Below are 17,635 nucleotides of genomic sequence, written 5' to 3'. Positions count from 1 at the left end.
TGGAGTCATGTTTTTTTTCCCCCTTTTTCCTTTGCTTTGCATACAATTTTTTTTTAAATTAAGACTCTTTTTTTTTTTTTAAACATCAATTTTAGGCCCATGGCAAAAGGGAGGGGAAAATACAGAGATTTTTCCATATACCCCTGTCCCCATACAAGCATGGCTTCCTCCATCATCAACATCTCCTACCAGATGGTATCTTTGTTATAACTGAACCTACACTGATACATCGTAATCACCCACGCTGTAGTTTACATTACTACTTACCCTTGGTATTGTACATTCTGTGGCTTTGGAGAAATGTATAATAACATATCCATTTTGCGGTATCATACAGAATATTTTCACTGCTCAAAAAATCCTCTGTGCCCTCTCCCCCTATCCTTGGCAATCACTGATCTTTTTACTATCTCCATAGTTTTGCCTTTTCCAGAATATCATACAATGTAGCCTTTTCAGATTGACTTCTTTCACTTAGCAATATGCATTTAGGGTTCTTACATATCTTGTCAAAGCTTGATAGTTCAATTCTTTTTAGTGCTGAATTGTGTTCCCTTGTCTGGATGCACCACCACAGCTTATTTATTCATTCACCTACTGAAGTGCATCTTGGTTGCTTCCAAGTTTGGGTAGTTATGAATAATTATGAATAAAGCTCCTATAAACATCTGTGTGTAGCTTTTAGCATGGATGTAAGTTTTCAGCTCTTTTGGAGTGCAGTTGCTGGATCCTATGGAAAGAGTTTGTTTAATATTGTCTTCCAAATGGAAGTTATCTTCCAAAATGGCTGTGCCATATTGCATTTTCACTACAAACGAATGAGAGTTCCTGTGTTCCATATCCTCATCAACATTTGATGTTGTCAATCTTATGGACTTGGGCCATTTTAATAGGTGTGTAGTGGTATCTTGTTGCTTTAATTTGCATTTCCCTGATAACATATGATGGTAGGGCATCTTTTCATATGCTTATTTGCCATCTGTATATCCCGTTTGGTGAAGTGTGTGTTAAGGTCTTTGGCCCATTTTTAAATTGGGTTGTTTCCTTATTTTTGAGTATTAAGAGTTCTTGGTATATTTTGGTACATAATCACATGTGCCTTTTGCAAATACTTTCTCTCAGTCTGTGGCTTGTCTTCCTATTCTTTTGACACTTTCACAGAGCAGTTTTTTTTTTTTAAGATTTTATTTATTCATGAGAGACACAGAGAGAGAGAGAGGCAGAAACACAGGCAGAGGGAGAAGCAGGCTCCATGCAGGGAGCCCAATGTGGGACTTGATCCTAGGTCTCCAGGATTAGGCCCTGGGCTGAAGGCGGCGCTATATCGCTAAGCCACCCAGGCTGCCCCACAGAGCAGTTTTTAACAAAGTCCAGCTTATCAATTCTTTCTTGGATCGTGCTTTTGGTGTTGTATCTAAAAAACCATTGCCATACCCAGTGTCATCTAGGATTTTTCCCCTATGTTGTCTTATAGAAGTTTTATAGTTTTGTGTTTTACATGTAAAGGCTGGGATCCATTTTGTATTAGTTTTTTGTGAAGGATGTGAGGTCTGTGTCTGGATTCTTTTTTTTTTTTTTGCATGTGGATTTCCAGTTGTTCGAGCACTATTTGTTGTTGAAAAGACAATCTTTGCTTTGTTGTATTGCCTTTGCTCTTTTGTCAAAGATCACTGGGCTATAATTTGTGTGTGCATGCATTTTTTTAATCCACTATTGAATACTCTAGTATTTCTTCTGCTTTGTTTTCTGTAACATTCCTTTTGTATTTTTATATAGCTTCAGGAAATCACACTTGAACTATAAGCAGTAGCCTCCTTATTGTCTTTGTAGCCTTCAGTCTCTTTTTTCCTTCCCATCCAGGAATATTTATTTCAAAGCTCATTCTCTTTGCAAAACTAACTGGTTCTGTCAGAGAATCTCGAGGGAATTCTAGAAACAGCATTGTAAGGGATCTTAAATATCATTGAGTTCACATACTTTTGTTTGAATTTTCTCTCCATTTTTGCTAAATAACTTCTGTTGAGTTCCTTAGTCTAAGCTTGGATTCCTGCAGTGACAGGGGACTCATTCTCTTTGAATGTCACAATCCATTTTTGGGATAACTGCATGTGAGACTTCTGTACTTTACAGTGAGATGTGTATCCTTGTCGCTTCTACAAGCTTTAGTTCTCTCCCCTAAGACTCTATAGAACAAGAATGCTTCTCCTTTCTAATGAATACCTTTAAGGCATATGAAGAGAGCTGTTGTGTCCAGACTAATGTCCTTCAAGATTTATCTTTTTGCTAAGTGAAAACTCCCAGCTTGGTTGGTTCCTCCAGCCAGTCCTTTTAGAATTTATTTTCAGCCCTTTACCATCCTATTCACATTTCTCTGAACTTTAATATTTATTTGTATTCTCCTTAAGTTGTGATACCTGGAAATCAGTGGTGTCCTCCAAGTGTCTCCTCTTTTCTAAAATAGACCAGAACTCTCCATCCTTTGTTCAAAACTTCAGTCTTCTTTTAATGCACAGTGGAATTGCATTAACATTTTTGACATCCATATTCTATCTTGGATTCTATCTCATGTTGAATTACTATTGAGTAAAACCCCCAAATCACCTCTCACAAAAACCATACCTCCCCCAGCTGTACTTAGTTAAAGAAATCTTAACATTTATTCTTGATAACTTGTTAGGTAGAATAGTTCTTTGGTGTTCTACAGCTACAACCTGTCAAGGAATAAAAAACGTGTACTGAGTTCTCAGCTTATTATTTAATTAAGGCTATAGAATATATATACTAAATAAGATAAAAACCTTAGAACTCTTAAAAATGACTTAATATAGTATCAGTTGTTAACTGTGAATGGTTCTCAGTGTCCTCTGGCCTGCATTAGACTCACCTGGGGACAGGGTCACTTTCTTCAGCTCTACTCCAGGCTTAATGAATTCAAATTTCTAGGAGTGATGCCTGAAAATCTGCATTTTAACAGGCTGCATTGAACATTGGTGCATGTTAAAGCTTGACTACTAACTGTAACTGTTGGAGAATAGAACGTAAGATGTGAGGTGACATTGACATAGTCAGATGTGACATGGTTAGGTGGCATTTCTTAAGGAGGTGATTTCTGAGGAACAGAAGAACATGAACTTGATAGAGTATGTAGAAGTTCTAGGTATAGGAAAAGAAAGAATAAGTTGTCTGCTAGAGAAAAGATATTTGTTAGTCTTCAGCAGATGCCTTATAGAGAGAGCAGCAAGTAAAATAAGTTGAAAGCTAAGGAAGAGAGTGAAGAAGAAAGAGAAAGCTGTAAAATTCTGAAACCAATAAGAATACATCCTGCCAGATGGCAGCAAGGCAGGACCTGCCATAGTAGAGGCATGATCTTTGTCATCAAGAATTCATGAAATACCAGGCCACACCCTAGGAGGGAGTGTAGAAGGGTGGGGGTGTCAGCAGAGATTAGTTTGGAGAGTTGCTACACATACCCCATCTTTAGTTCTAGGCTATCTAATGAGAAGATCTATATTAAATCTCAGTTGACTAATTTGGATATAGACCAGTCAGGTGGTAGACATCACACAGCTGCTTGGTGCACAGGGCGTAGGCCTTTTTCACTTTATCGTAACGGAACTCAAAGTGTTCTTAAGAGTATTTTAAAGTTGGCAGGGCACAGCAAGTTGCTGCTAGACAGAATGATACCCATGGATGATCAGAGACCTGACTGCCCAAATGGGGTCAGGAGTGAGTTTTTAGTCTTAAATATTTAATTTCCTTAAATATTTGGTAAGTGCACAGCTCAGCAAATGCAGATGATAGCCTGTGTTAGATGCTGATTGGCAGTCTTTGAAACAAATAAAAAAACAGGGCTATCTAATGAGAAGTTGTATTACAAGTTGATGGAAGTGATGCTCCAAGTCCACACTGCATGGCTGGAAATTCAAAACTATTTCTTTAAGTAATCATCATACTAGTAAAACAATGAATTGGATGGAACTAAGAACATAGTCATGATTCTAGGAGAAGCTGAATTGTGCAAACTTTAAAACAAAAGATCAAATATTAACATCAGCTTTTTTTTTTTTTAACATCAGCTTTTGATTGTATTTCTGCAAGTTTAAAAATAAGCATTCAAGTCTGGTTTGCACAACTGCAGAGAGAAGCTTGCAAGACGTGTGAATATGTCCTGACTTGCCACTCGTCTGTTGATAGTCTCCCTCTTAAGCAAACATGGCAGATTTGTCGGCATTTGAACTGGAAGCTACCTGGACTTCCCCCTTAAATATCAGCTGTCGTTCAAAACCCACTTTATACTTTCTCTCTTTACAGATCATGTTGTCCATGAAATGAATTAAACACTCCTTACCCTGATGCTAATTTGACAGAGATCACTTCTAATATATTATCATTCTGTTCACTCTTGTGTAAAATCAGTGTGTTGTTGCTTTTATATATAATTTTTCCTCTTTCAGATACCTAACAGAGACTGACAGTTCTTCCTCAATGTAGCTTGCCTCTGATATCATCTCAAGAAAACAAAGAAAATTCACTGCTTTTTAAAATGAAATAGTCTAGCAAACATGCTTGTCAATTTTTTGGGATGTTGTTTTATAAGACTATAAATAGCAAACATTACTGTTTATTCATTTTAGTGCAGTGGTATGGTTATATGTTTTTCATAGAGCTATTTTAAGAAGAGAGGTTATAATTAGCATATTAGATATCTTATATTTTCATGTATCATTTTCATCAGAGGGCTGGATAAGCCTTATAGTGGATAAGGTCATCTTTGATTTAGACTCTCAGATCAGAAATAATTTCAAGTTATTTGTAGCATACACCTTAGAGCCTCTTGAAGTTGTCCCCACCAAGATTTGTATGATTATAGTCACTGGATATCAACACCTGGGGCTCAAACAGTATTCCAAGTTTTATGCATTGCTGGAGAATTAATTGCTAATTCAACTGAAAGAGAGTAGTGAGGTAGGAAGGCATAACACGCTAATCTACCTCAAATGTAGAGGCAAAGGGTAGGTTATGGTCATCTAGGATGGCAAATTTGCTTTTGGATGAAGTACCCAGAAATAGCCTCAGTTCCTCCCAGTAGCACCAAATTATTGCAGATGAGTGCCAGCAGAGCAGGGTGTGTGCTCCCTGAGAGAGGGAAGTGGCAGCTAGGGATTATGACAGTAGTTATGTTGGGGAAACACAGGGGACTTTGGAGAAGAAATATACTTATGGTAGAACTAGGAGTGGAGGAGATAGAAAGATATATACACATGGAACTGATAATCATGGTAGCTTGGTTTATGTGGACGAGCTACGTGTTGATCCTAAATGAGCTTGGAAAACTTGAGACATAGGTATGAATAGACTCTGCCTGAGGCATAAGGGAAGTAGGTAGAATTGACTCTGATAGTAATCCACCTGGAAGCCATGGAGAATCCTGACTTACTGAAACACTCGTGAAATCTTTGTGAAACTGCTGTGATCCAACTCATTTACTGCTGTGCTCATTTGGAGCTTGAATCCATCAGCAAAATATATACTATCATTTGCAATGTTCAGGTGACAGTAGTGTCAGATAAGGGGCCACAGTTGGCTGTCTCAGAATTCCATAAGCAAAATAGTCATTTATTTTCAAGCTTTACAGGTCACCTAGCAATGATATAATTCTCGGAGAACAGCTGGGAGTCTGGTTGCATTTCATTGCTCATCTCCAACAAGATGGTAAAGTATAAGCTAGTTATTAATTAATAGCCAGTATTTATGAGCTCTTACTATATGCCAGCACATATGCTAAGTGCTTTATGTGCGTTATATTTAATCCTCATACTAACCTTCTGAGGTAGTTGCAGTTATTATCTCTAGCTAGCAAAACTGAAGAACCAGAATTTGAAACCAGGCAAGCTGAGTCCAGAGCCCACGATCTCAACAATGTATATAAAACAATTCATTTAATATAAAGATTGTCTTTTATTCTGCGATTACATCCATCCTACCTTTTGATATGAAAATATATGTCTTTTTATGAAATGGTGGTGTTAGGAGGTGTCAGATTTGATTTTGTTGTTATTGTTTAAGAAATCTTTACCTTGCAAAATAAAAACTAAGCAACACCATGACAACAATTCTCCCCCGTTTAAAAAATAAAAGGCCTAAAAGTTTGTGAAAATCAAAGTCTGAGAACCAGTACTCGGAAAAGTAAGACTGTTAGTAATTTTTTTTTTTTGACTGTTAGTAATTTTTAATGTTCTCTAGGACTTTTCACTCAATTTATTTCCTAATGCGTTTATTTATTTTTTTTTTTTACACATTTTTTTTTAATTTTTATTTATTTATGATAGTCACAGAGAGAGAGAGAGGCAGAGACACAGGCAGAGGGAGAGGCAGGCTCCATGCACCGGGAGCCTGACGTGGGATTCGATCCCGGGTCTCCAGGATCGCGCCCTGGGCCAAAGGCAGGCGCCAAACCACTGCGCCACCCAGGGATCCCTCCTAATGCGTTTAATCCAATCAATCCTCATCTGTCTGGCACCTGACCACAAATCATATCTTCGTCCTTTGGACAAATACCTATTGTGAAACATAATTAAAATGCAGTTTTGTGGTTCATATTCTAGGAAGTTGTTAAAAACTCTTTATGAGAAGTAGTCTAGAATAAGGTACAAGCAAGCCTTATACTATAAATGCTTTACTGAGTGTATTCTTACAGTGAGGTTCCAGTGTCTCATTAACCTAAATCCTTAGTAAACAATGGCATTATCATTGGCTATGTTTATTTCTTGAGCATTTTATATTCTTCATACCTTTAGTGGTAGCTATTATATAATGATAGGGTTAATAAACATTAACCTTTTTTTTTCATTGTCAGTAACATTTGGAGAACAAAATGAGAGAGCAAGAGTAGCCCTGCTAGGGAAGAAGGAACAGGGGAGCCAGATAAGAAGCTGACTTTCTTGCTGAGTGTAATCTTCAGTGTGTTTTATTTCTGTTATTCTGGACTTTGTTGTCCTCACTGGTGATTTGTTCAATAATTTGTCTTCACAGTTCTTTAACTTCCTCATTTCCAGTAAATTTTCCTTCATTCCATCTCAGCAACCCCCTCTTTGGTCATACCCAAGGCTTCACTGTCTCCAGTAACCAACACTTCAGGAATCTCAATATTAAGCATTCTGCTCTCCAGCCGCCTCCCATTCTTCCATGTTTCTAGCATTACCCTCACCCAAGCTCTAGCAGCTTGGATCCCACAGGATGCTCCTGTTAAGTTACTCTGTCACTTCCCAACCTTTTTATTCTCTCTTCCCTATTTACCCAGCTTCAATTTCATGGTCTATCATATATGTCCTCAAATACAACCTTAATGGCCTTGCCCCTCATCTTCTATGTGTGTCAAAGTCTTAGCTCCCTGCCTACTCTGTGTCAGTACCCAGACTATTGAATATGTCTTAAGAAGAGCACAAACTGTGGTGTTTGATCTTAATTTAAATTTAAGAAGCACATCTCAGATGGGCCCTAAGTGTTATTGGAATCAGTATTTCTTGCTATTTCTTCTCTATTAGTCTAGCCATTTAACTCTCCTTCTCTCTTTTTTTAAATTAAAAATTTTTTTTTTATTCATGAGAGACACGGAGAGATGCAGAAAGAGAGAGAGGCAGAGACACAGGCAGAGGGAGAAGCAGGCTCCATGCAGGGAGCCTGACGTGGGACTCGATTCTGGTCTCTAGGATTACGCCCTGGGCTGAAGGGGGCACCAAACCGCTGAGCCACTCGGGCTGCCCACTCTTCTTCTCTTTAAGGTGACTAGTTCCTCTTCTCCATTCTCCTCAGACCTCTAGCACCACCTCTTCCAATCCATCCTTACCAGGAACTGATACCCTCATGATTTCATTGAGAAAATAGAAGTAGTCTGAAGAAAACTGCCTCATAATCCCTACCACCAAATGTAGCATTTGTTGCATGAGTTAGTTCTGTCCCAGAACTTTATTTACTCCTATATTCAAATATAATTAGCAACTTAAATTCTAATATCATTTATAAATCTGTTTTTGGGGATGCCTGGATGGCTCAGCGGTTGAGCTCTGCTTTCAGCTCAGGGCATGATTCTAGAATTCAGCAATCAGGTCTCACACTGGGCTCCCTGAGGGGAGTCTGCTTCTCTCTCTGCCTATGTCTCTGCCTCTCTCTCTCTCTCTCTGTGTCTCATATGAATAAATAAATAAAATCTTTAAAAAATCTGTTTTTGGCCATTTTAGATATGCTTCTCACAACCATCATCCTTTAAATTACTATAACCAGGAGTTAATATGTTTGTGCCTTAACCACATAAAAATGGTATTTTTAAGAAGATGATTATTAACAGGGGCAGTTAGTAAAATAAGCACTTAAGTAATTGAACACAGGAAATTAAGAGAAGAAATCCTTTGGAACTATGTTTGATTATGCTGTTAGCCCACAAACATATAGTTCTTACTTATATAAGTGATAGAGGAAGGAGAAAAAATGTGAATGACAGAAATGAAGATAAAGCTTCAAACTTTGTGGATGAGAACAAGTCATGTGACAGTTTTGCCTTCATACTTTGGGAAACTTAGGTAATAGAATTCAGTTATAAATATGTTGACTTTAAATTTATGCTGTTATTTGCCTCATGTTGCTCAACCTAAAGATTCAGTTTTGAAAAAAAAATAAAGGCATTAAAACCAAAAAAAGTCATGATTCTTACGCCAGCTTTAATGAAATTTGTATTTATAGTGTTGAGTAAGAGTCTGCACCTTACCTAACACTGTGAGTAGCTTAGATAATCAAAACAAAGAGGAGAGTCCCTCTTTGGGGGGCAATCTCCCTCATTGACCTGAGTTCACTTACCTATTGGCACCTGTCTGCTCAGGCATGGGTTTCTACACATTTTCCCAGTTTCCTATGTTCTTAACAAACCTTTATCATGCTTTCCAGGATCATCTCCTCATTCTTCATTTTATAGATGACCTAGCTCCTGCTTCACATAGTAAGTAGAGCCCAACAGGTATAATCTCAGCTCACTTCCTCAACCCCCTTTTACTTAACTAATCTCTAATCTTGGGAGAAGAGATTTCCTTGCAAGGTATCTACTGAAATCCCTCCTTTGTATCCCCAGGGTTCCCCAAATTGTGGTACCTGTCCTTGCTTATATTATTTAGCTTCCTTCTCTACCTCAACCGGAAATGATCTGACCCCGACCTAAGACCTTATGGCCCAGATCAGCATGAACTTCCTGGTTTTTAAATTTAGCATTCTCTTTCCAGTTCCCACCCTCTGTCTCTGCAGCATTTGTTCCTATTGTCACACTCCTCTGCTTAAACCTTCTTGTGGGGGGGAAAAAAACCCCACTTCTTGTGGCTTTTCATGTGCCCAGAGCAGGTGTTCAAAAACATAGAACCAGTAGTTCTGATCTTTTCTGAGCTTTCAACCTGTATTTTTAATGACCATTACTGCCTGAATCTCAAATATGTTAGAGTCAAAAACAAAATTATAATTTCCTCTAACCTCCTCTTGCTAACTTATTAGTTATGTTCTGGGGTTATCATCATTTTACCATGTGTCCAGGCTACTTACCTTAAGGTCAACCTTGACTCCTCCTCTTTCTCTTATTTTTCTTTGGTCTCTGAGCTCTGATGAATATCTCCCAAATCTTCCTTTCTTTTCCTGCTACAATTTTTTAGGACTGTTGCCTCTTTCCATTTCCTGTCTCTTGTCTGGGTTATTTCAATAAATTCAGGGGTTTTATATTTGGATTTCATGAATAGACCTCAGAGGATCTAAGAATACCCTCAAAATTACATGCAAATCTTTTGTACATGTGCATTTTTCAGGAAAGGCCCATTAGACTATTCTATAGGAAAGAAAGTAAGAGATAGAACAAGAGAATATGACAATTTAAATGAGCCAGTTCCACTGAGTTCTCTTCTTTCCTGCTCTTGTCTATTTAGTTCACCAGCCAGGGCACTGATCTCTGAGGAGTGAGACACTAAGAAGACATGAAGAAAGACCAGGTGACAGCAGTCAGTTCAGCTTACAGACAGTGCAGTCCAGTGGCCACAGATTAGAGGCCTTTCTAGCATCAAAGCCACATCTTAATGTCCTGCAGAAGCTCAGGAGAAAGCTGGGGCATCAGTAGGGAGGAGGCCTCCTAAGGCCTCTGGACCCATTTGTTTAAATGCTTCCAGAGGGTTTGGACAGAAATGAAAGGTTAATTGGCAAAAATCCAGAGCCAGCCAGAGAGGCAGTATCCCCAGAAAAAGGTTAAAAACATTCCTCCCACTACACTTTTACCCTCTGATCTTTATTCCTTAGTCCTTCCTCCACTCTACCACCAGTTAGTTTTTAAACATATATTTCACTGTGTACCTTCTCTGATTAAAAGCCTCAGGGTTTTTACAAAACAAATGAAAAACTCCTGGGCATGGTGTCAAGGCCTTCCATAGTTGGTAGCCTATCAACTCATCTTCAGACCCTCCGTCCCTTCCTCTCGCTTCCCCTCCCTTCCCCTCCCCTCCCCTCCCCTTCTGTCCCCTCCCTTCCCATCTAAGGCTGTAGCTGCAACAGGTTACTACTGGCTGTTTTGAAAGGATGGCTTCTATGTCCATGCCTCTATGCCTTTGATCATGCTAGTTTTCCTTGTTAGGTGCCATTTCCCCTCCTGTGCCCAATCATGAACCTCCTGCTGTCCTTCAAGTCCTACACTAAGTGCTGTTTTCCCCTGTGTCCATCCCTAATTTTCTGCCATTACCCTGGCAGAATCAATCTCTCTTGGCCAGGTTCCAAAAACATTTCATACATATCTCTGATAATGTCATATTGTAGATAACCTATTTTTATTTCTGTCTTTCCTACTAAACCAGAAATGCCCTGCAGGTAGGGACTGCCTTTTTCATGTTTGTATCCCTAACACCTAGTTTCATACCTAGTCCAAACAGGAGCTTAATACACTTTTGTTGAATGGAATTACTTACGAAGAGTTTTTATGACTCATTTAAAATTAGAGACCAATGCTTATTTAATAAGTCAGAATAGGCTATAATAATAGTAGTAATAACAAAGTCCCATTTCCACTGCTTATTCAAGTAACTGCTTCCTTTGTGGAAGTGGATTTTGAAAATCTTCACATGTCACTGTATATTTTTGATGTGTTTTCTTGAAATCCTGAAAGAATTACAGTTCTAATGCAGACTAGAGCCTTTATGACATTCTTATTGGTGTCCTGTTGAATAGATTCTATCATTTCAGAGATCTGTATGATATACAGTAGTTCCATGGATATACATTTTATCTCTTTCAGACTTCATGGTAATATTTTGTGAATTGTTTATAAAGTCTGAGTCCATTTAACTCAAACCACATTAAATTGAGCATTTTCCACATATGAAAACAGAGTTACGGAGTTAAGACTCTAGTACGTACAGTCCCCAACTTATGATGGTTTGACTTAATGGTTTTTTTGACTTTATGATGGTGTAGAGGTGATATACATTCAATAGAAACCATACTGCAAATTTTGGATTTTGGTCTTTTCCTGGGCTAGAGATGAGCAGCACAATATTCTCTTACGATTCTGGGCAGCAGCATCCATGGTTCCCAGTTGGCTATGCTATCTCAAGGGCTGTCTTCAGCGTACAATGGGTTTATCAGGAGGTAACCTCATCATAAGTTGAGGAAGATCTAAATATATGTATTAATATAGTTTCATTCTGCTAAATTTGCAAGGTCCCAGTAACCATAAATATTTTATTAGGTATTTAAAATTAGTTCAGTAGGGCAGCCCGGGTGGCTCAGCGGTTTAGCGCCGCCTTCAGTGCAGGGCGTGATCCTGGAGACTGGGGATCGAGTCCCACATCGGGCTCCCTGCATGGAGCCTGCTTCTCCCTCTGCTTGTGTCTCTGCCTCTCTTATCTGTCTCTCATGAATAAATAAATAAAATCTAAAAAATAAAAAAATAAAAATAAGAATAAATTAGTTCAATTATGAAAGTAAACACTTCATAAATTAAGAGCTTCAAATGATTTTTTAAAATGGTCTTCTTTCCCTCATTTTCTTTGAGGAAACGAGTCAACAACAATTTACTTATTCAGTGATTTACGGAGTACATATTATGTGCTAGACATTATGGTGGATGTTTGCGATTCCAGATTGATGAGATAGCACCTGCCTTTGAATAGTTCATGGTCTACTGGAGAAGGTATATAAACAAATAATTGCAACTTACCTTGGAGGAGAGTAAGGAAACTCTTTTGAGAACCCATGGTGAAGTTGAGAATCGATGTCTGCAGATGAATTTGTGGATAAAGAAGCAATGAGCTGAAGGGAGTTCATACTTGATTTTTTTTTTTTAATATGTGAAGTAGGAATCTAGATCTTTTCTATGCATTAAGTGCATGAGATATTGCTTGAGAAGAGAAGAGTGAAGATCTGGATAACTAATGTGGAGACTGGGAGGTGGACTAACAGAAACCAGTAAAGGATGGCATGCGGTATTGAGTAACAGTGAGTGTGGAACTGAAATTGGATAACATGAAACTGTGAGAATCCCAGTCAGGACAGTGGTGTGATTTTCTCTGGCTGTGCTCTGTGACCAACATGAAGGTGCAGTAAAAGTCATATTGTGTTTAGGCCTGTGGGAGGAGTAGAACAGAATTGTAAGAAGGACAAGGAGTTGAAAACCCCTGAAAGAAAGTATAGCTTTTTTTTTTTTTTAAGTATTTATTAATAAGAGACAGAGAGAGAGGTAGAGAGAGAAGCAGGCTCCTTGCAGGGAACCTCATGTGGGACTCCATCCCGGATCACACCCTGAGCCGAAGGCAGATGCTCAACCGCTGAGCCACCCAGGTGTTCTGAAAGTATAGCTTAATGTGGAAGGAAATACTGTTAGGAGGAAATTGATAAACTTGGAGAAAGTTAAATTAGAGGATGAGTATAAGGCCTGGTACTTTGTAGGTCCTCAGCAAGTCTTCATTTCTCTTTTCTGGCTTCCCTTTCCTGTGCCTTGTTTTACCACTGCCATGACCACCTGCCTCTGCTGTGGTTTATATGAATAATTTCAAATCATGATGATAGCAGTTGGCTTGGAGGGTAAGATTAGTGGCCAGGCTCCAAAGTCTTCATTTAAAAGCGCCCCAATGGTTTGGATGCTGGCAGTGCCTCATGATATTGGCTTCTAGGGGAAGCTCAGGCCTTACTCCTTGTCTCACTACTACTTGTGCTCCAAGGGTGGATCAAGGGCAAAGACATTTTATTGAGCCATGTTTCTCAGGCCAGGAATTTACTCTGTGATGAGAAGAGTTAAGACTCTAAGCCTTTAAGGGTTTCCACTAAGTTTCCTCTGTCTCTACAAATCTAACCATAAACACAGATCTCATTTCTTTAAAGGATTTAAAAGGGAGTCTTTTTTTTGACATACAGAAGCAATGACCATACTGGCAACCCAAAGGGTCTTCCTACTCAGAATCTAAAATATATAGTAGAGTTGGTTGTACCTTGTGATTTCTTTTTTGTGAGTTATTAAATATATTGTCATAATTTTTTAAATGATTTTTAAGACTTTCATTCCAAATAAAGACAAACTATTATCTGTGGAAACATACTGTTTATATTTCATTTTTAGAAATGTTCTTTTTCACCTGTACTTTTGAGCATAACACTGAAAACTAATAAATCGTTATTTCACAAAGTGCTTTTTTTGGTGTAGTAAAAGGAAAAAACTCAAAAGATTCACGCATCCTAAGTGTGAGACTGCTAGAAAGGTGAGAGTTCCTAAAGTTAGTAAACTGAAACCACAGGTCCTTGAAATCTTAGAAATGGAGTAAATGCTCAAGAAGAGTTGGTTAAAAAAATCCTGGGGAGTCTAAATCACCAGTCTTATTCTTTCCCTTTTGTTACTGACACCTTTTAAGGCATTTAGTAATGCTTACCTAGGAAAGAATTGAATACTATTCTTTTGAAACTTCATCTTTATCTGGGTGGCGCTGAGAAAAGCATGTGCCTCCTTTGGCATTAGTCACATGAAGTAGGACATTCAGCTTTATCCACCAAGTCGTAACATCCATCTGGATCCTATGGATTGCTCTATACCAGCCAATGCAAAACATGTTTGCCCATTCTTCAAGGGCTTGTGTTGACAGGTAGACCTGTAATTTCTATGACTAAGATATAGTTTCCATAGCCTCCTGTATCATAATAGATTTTGTGTTGGGTTAAATTTGCCTAAAAGTAGATCTCTTTTGTTCTTTGACGTTAAAGTAAAAGATAATGGAAAACAAGTAATAGTTCCTAATTAGATATTTAGGTCAGAGACCTTTTCAGAGTTAAAAATATTTGTTCTAAATGATAGTTCAAATATACTTTTCCAAAGACCTTTAATTGGCAGCTTTCACCCTCAAATATTGGTACTCATGTAGGAATTGTTTCTGGATTTTCTATTTAAAAAAAAAGTTTTAGGGGTACCTGGCTGACTCAGTCACTAGAGCATGGGACTCTGGATCTCTAGGTCATGAATTCAAGCCCCATGTTGGGTATGGTGCCTACTTTAAAAAAAAAAAAAAAAAGGCGGGGTAGAGCTTTAATTGTTCATTCTTGTTGTGCTCATGGCAGTTGGATATTATATGTTAATGGAATGACTGTAGTTTTCCTAACGTGCATACGAAGAAGAAAGAAAATTTTCCTTCAGATATCTTACTTGGATTTTAGTTAGTTGATATAAGACTGTTTTCCTTTTTAGGTTGCAAACATGTTAAAGGCATCCTGTTGTACGGCCCTCCAGGTTGTGGTAAGACTCTCTTGGCTCGACAGATTGGCAAGATGTTGAATGCAAGGGAGCCCAAAGTGGTCAATGGGCCAGAAATCCTTAACAAATATGTGGGAGAATCAGAGGCTAACATTCGTAAACTCTTTGCTGATGCTGAAGAGGAGCAAAGGAGGGTAATGTTAATATAATTTAGTAAAAGTTTGTTATCACTTATATGATGAATGAAACCCAAAGCTATGGGGGAAAACTTGTTATGTGATCCATATTTTGAAAAACATGCAGGTAAAATTTATTTAGTACTGAATTATATCACTGAACCAGGGATTATGGGGAATTTACATGATGTGAGCAGATGCTCTTACCCACATGTAAAAGCCAAAGGTTTTGCAAAAGCAGATCATGAATTTATTTTCAAGTGCCACTTTTATTCCACTTTACTTTCAGAGACTTGAACTCATTTATCCTTTGGAAAAGGAGGAAATTAAATTCATAAAATGGCTTATAGGATTATCTATATGTAAGGTTCATGTGCAGAAAGCAAGTTTATTTAGCACTGAGTCTCCTCAGTTGTAGAATGACAAGTGTGAGTTGATAGGTCTCAAAGGTAAGTTTAATGTGGTCTTAGAAAAAATTAATTAAAAGTCAAACCAGAGTTTACTAATTGTTATGGTTAATTTTATGTCAGTTTGATTGGGTCTCAGAGTGCCCACACATTTGGTTAAACATTTTTCTAGGTGTGTTTGTGAGGATATTTCTGGTTGAGATTACCATTTGTATTGGTAGACTGAGTAAAGCAATTGCTCTCCCTAATATGGGTGGGCCCCATTCAATCAGTTGAAAGCCTGACTAGAACAAAAGGGCTGCTCCTCTCCTAAGAGGGAGTTTCCTACTGCCTGGACTGCTTTTATCTGAGCCATCAGTATAATGCATTTCAGCATCAGTATATCAGCATTTCTCTGCCTTTATACTGATACTGAAACTTCAGCTCTTCCTGAGTCTCCAGCTTGCAAGTCTTTGGACTAGAACTATACCTTTGACTCTTTTGTGTCTCCAGCCTGCCAACTGCAGATCTGGAGACTTATCAACCCCCATAATTGCATCACCCAATTCCTTATAATTACTCTTTCTGTAGATAGATGTAGATCTCTATTTAGATCAGTATAGATCTGTGTGTGTGTGTGTGTGTGTGTGTGTATGTATGTATGTATGTATGTATGTATTTTCAGGTGACCAGTAGGATGGATCTATAGATCCATCTAATGATTATATTTCTCTAGAAAACCCTAATACACTAATATTAACAGATTTATTTCATTGACAATGCTTAAAAACATTGCCATAGGATTTCCTAGCAACACAGTAGACTAGGTAACCTGAAAACTTGTCTTCTATAAACATCTTCAAATGCTGGGTAAAATATAACTAAAATCATATTAAATGCATAATTTAGTTCTCAGAAAAGAAAAGGACATCTTCAGAAATGAAAAAACTCTGAAAATTAGAGTGGTAAAGATATGAGCTGCAGCTTTTGGTTTTGGTAATGTATGAGTTTGGGTTTTAGTATCCACTAGTAGGCAGAAAATAAGTCCTTTAACCTACTTAAGGTGTGAACTAGGAACTGAAACCTTCAAAGGGGTTGTGTCTTCAATGAAAAAGAATGGACTAGAAATTGCTCACCAGCACGAAGAAATAAAAACATTTAGCTGTCTGAGTTCTGCTGTGGGAGTTAAAGAATCTCTAATGGGAATTCTGAACTACGGATTCTTAACTCATGCTTAGGATTTGAAAACACACATGCATATCACCACTGCCATCACCACTGCCACCATCACCCCGAGCTATGTGGTTTGGGGTCCCCATGCTGAGAAATTGATTTAAAAATGAATCCTGGACTAATGATAGTATGGGGTTGATAGATATAAGCAAACCCCTGGAGAGGAGGAAAATGGAGGCTCAGAAAAAAAGGTCCCAGTGTGTAGGGTCACTATTCCTCTGGAGATATTAGCCATTTCTGGAAGGAGCTGCTAAACAGCTATGCAGCCCTTTTAACAGGCCAGCAGGAGTAAGGGGGCAGAGTTTAAAAATCTGTGGCTTATGAAGAGAGGATACCTGATGAACATGCCTCAGTTTGAGTTGGGACTCTGGAGGGCTACACAATAGAAGCAGGGAAGTAGACATGCTGTCACAGAAGCTGCAGACCAGCTTTGAATAGCATTTCTTTTAAATATAAAATTTTCTTTAAAATTAGTTGAAGGTTTCTAAGTCACTAGTGTCCCTTGGCATCCAGCAGAATTGTAGATCCTTCCTGGAGAAAGGTAGTATCATGCAGGGCCAAAAATTATTTCTGTAGTTTGCAGGTGAAATGCCTGGTTATAATCAAGAACAGTCAGGTATACAAAGACATAAAGAACTTGAAGAAAGAGAAACAAAAGGTGATCGAAATTGGACCTCCAGGTATTGGAATTCTCAGATACAGACTTTTAAAATAACTACACTTATCACATTCAAAGGGAAACAAGGTTAAGAATTTTGGCAGAGCACTGAAAAGTATAAAAAAAAATCAAATGGGATTCTGGGAATGAGAAATTCAGCAACTGAAATTAAGTAGGTGGGTTAAAACAGCAGATTAGACATATCTGAAGAGAGAATTAGGGCACTGAAAGATGTTAGACAGAAATAACGAGAGACAAAGGATAAAAGCAATGAAAAGTGATAGAAAATACTAACGCAAATGATGGAAGCCAGAAATCAGTTGAATGCTATTTCTCAGAAGCTGAGAGAGAACTGTTCACTTAGAACTTTATATCCAGTGAATGGATAAATTGTCATGTAAATATATAATGAAGTATTCCACAGTAATAAATAAACAGACTATAG

General features: G+C 38.1%; 1 protein-coding gene across 3 annotated transcripts in view; it reads left to right on the top strand.

Moving 5' to 3' along the window:
* The window catches only part of NSF (N-ethylmaleimide sensitive factor, vesicle fusing ATPase), a 149,605-nt gene that overhangs the window by 60,985 nt on the left and 70,985 nt on the right, over positions 1-17,635 (top strand). For all 3 annotated transcript variants that reach the window (XM_041726122.1, XM_041726120.1, XM_041726121.1), the window contains exon 9: positions 14,732-14,931. In XM_041726122.1, coding sequence (XP_041582056.1) covers positions 14,732-14,931 — 200 coding nt within the window. The remainder of the gene's footprint in view (positions 1-14,731; positions 14,932-17,635) is intronic.

The sequence above is a fragment of the Vulpes lagopus genome, chromosome 12 (genome assembly GCF_018345385.1).
Source record: "Vulpes lagopus strain Blue_001 chromosome 12, ASM1834538v1, whole genome shotgun sequence".
Taxonomy (NCBI): domain Eukaryota; kingdom Metazoa; phylum Chordata; class Mammalia; order Carnivora; family Canidae; genus Vulpes; species Vulpes lagopus.
Note: the sequence above shows the minus strand (reverse complement) of the source record. Positions and strands in the feature narration are given on the sequence as shown.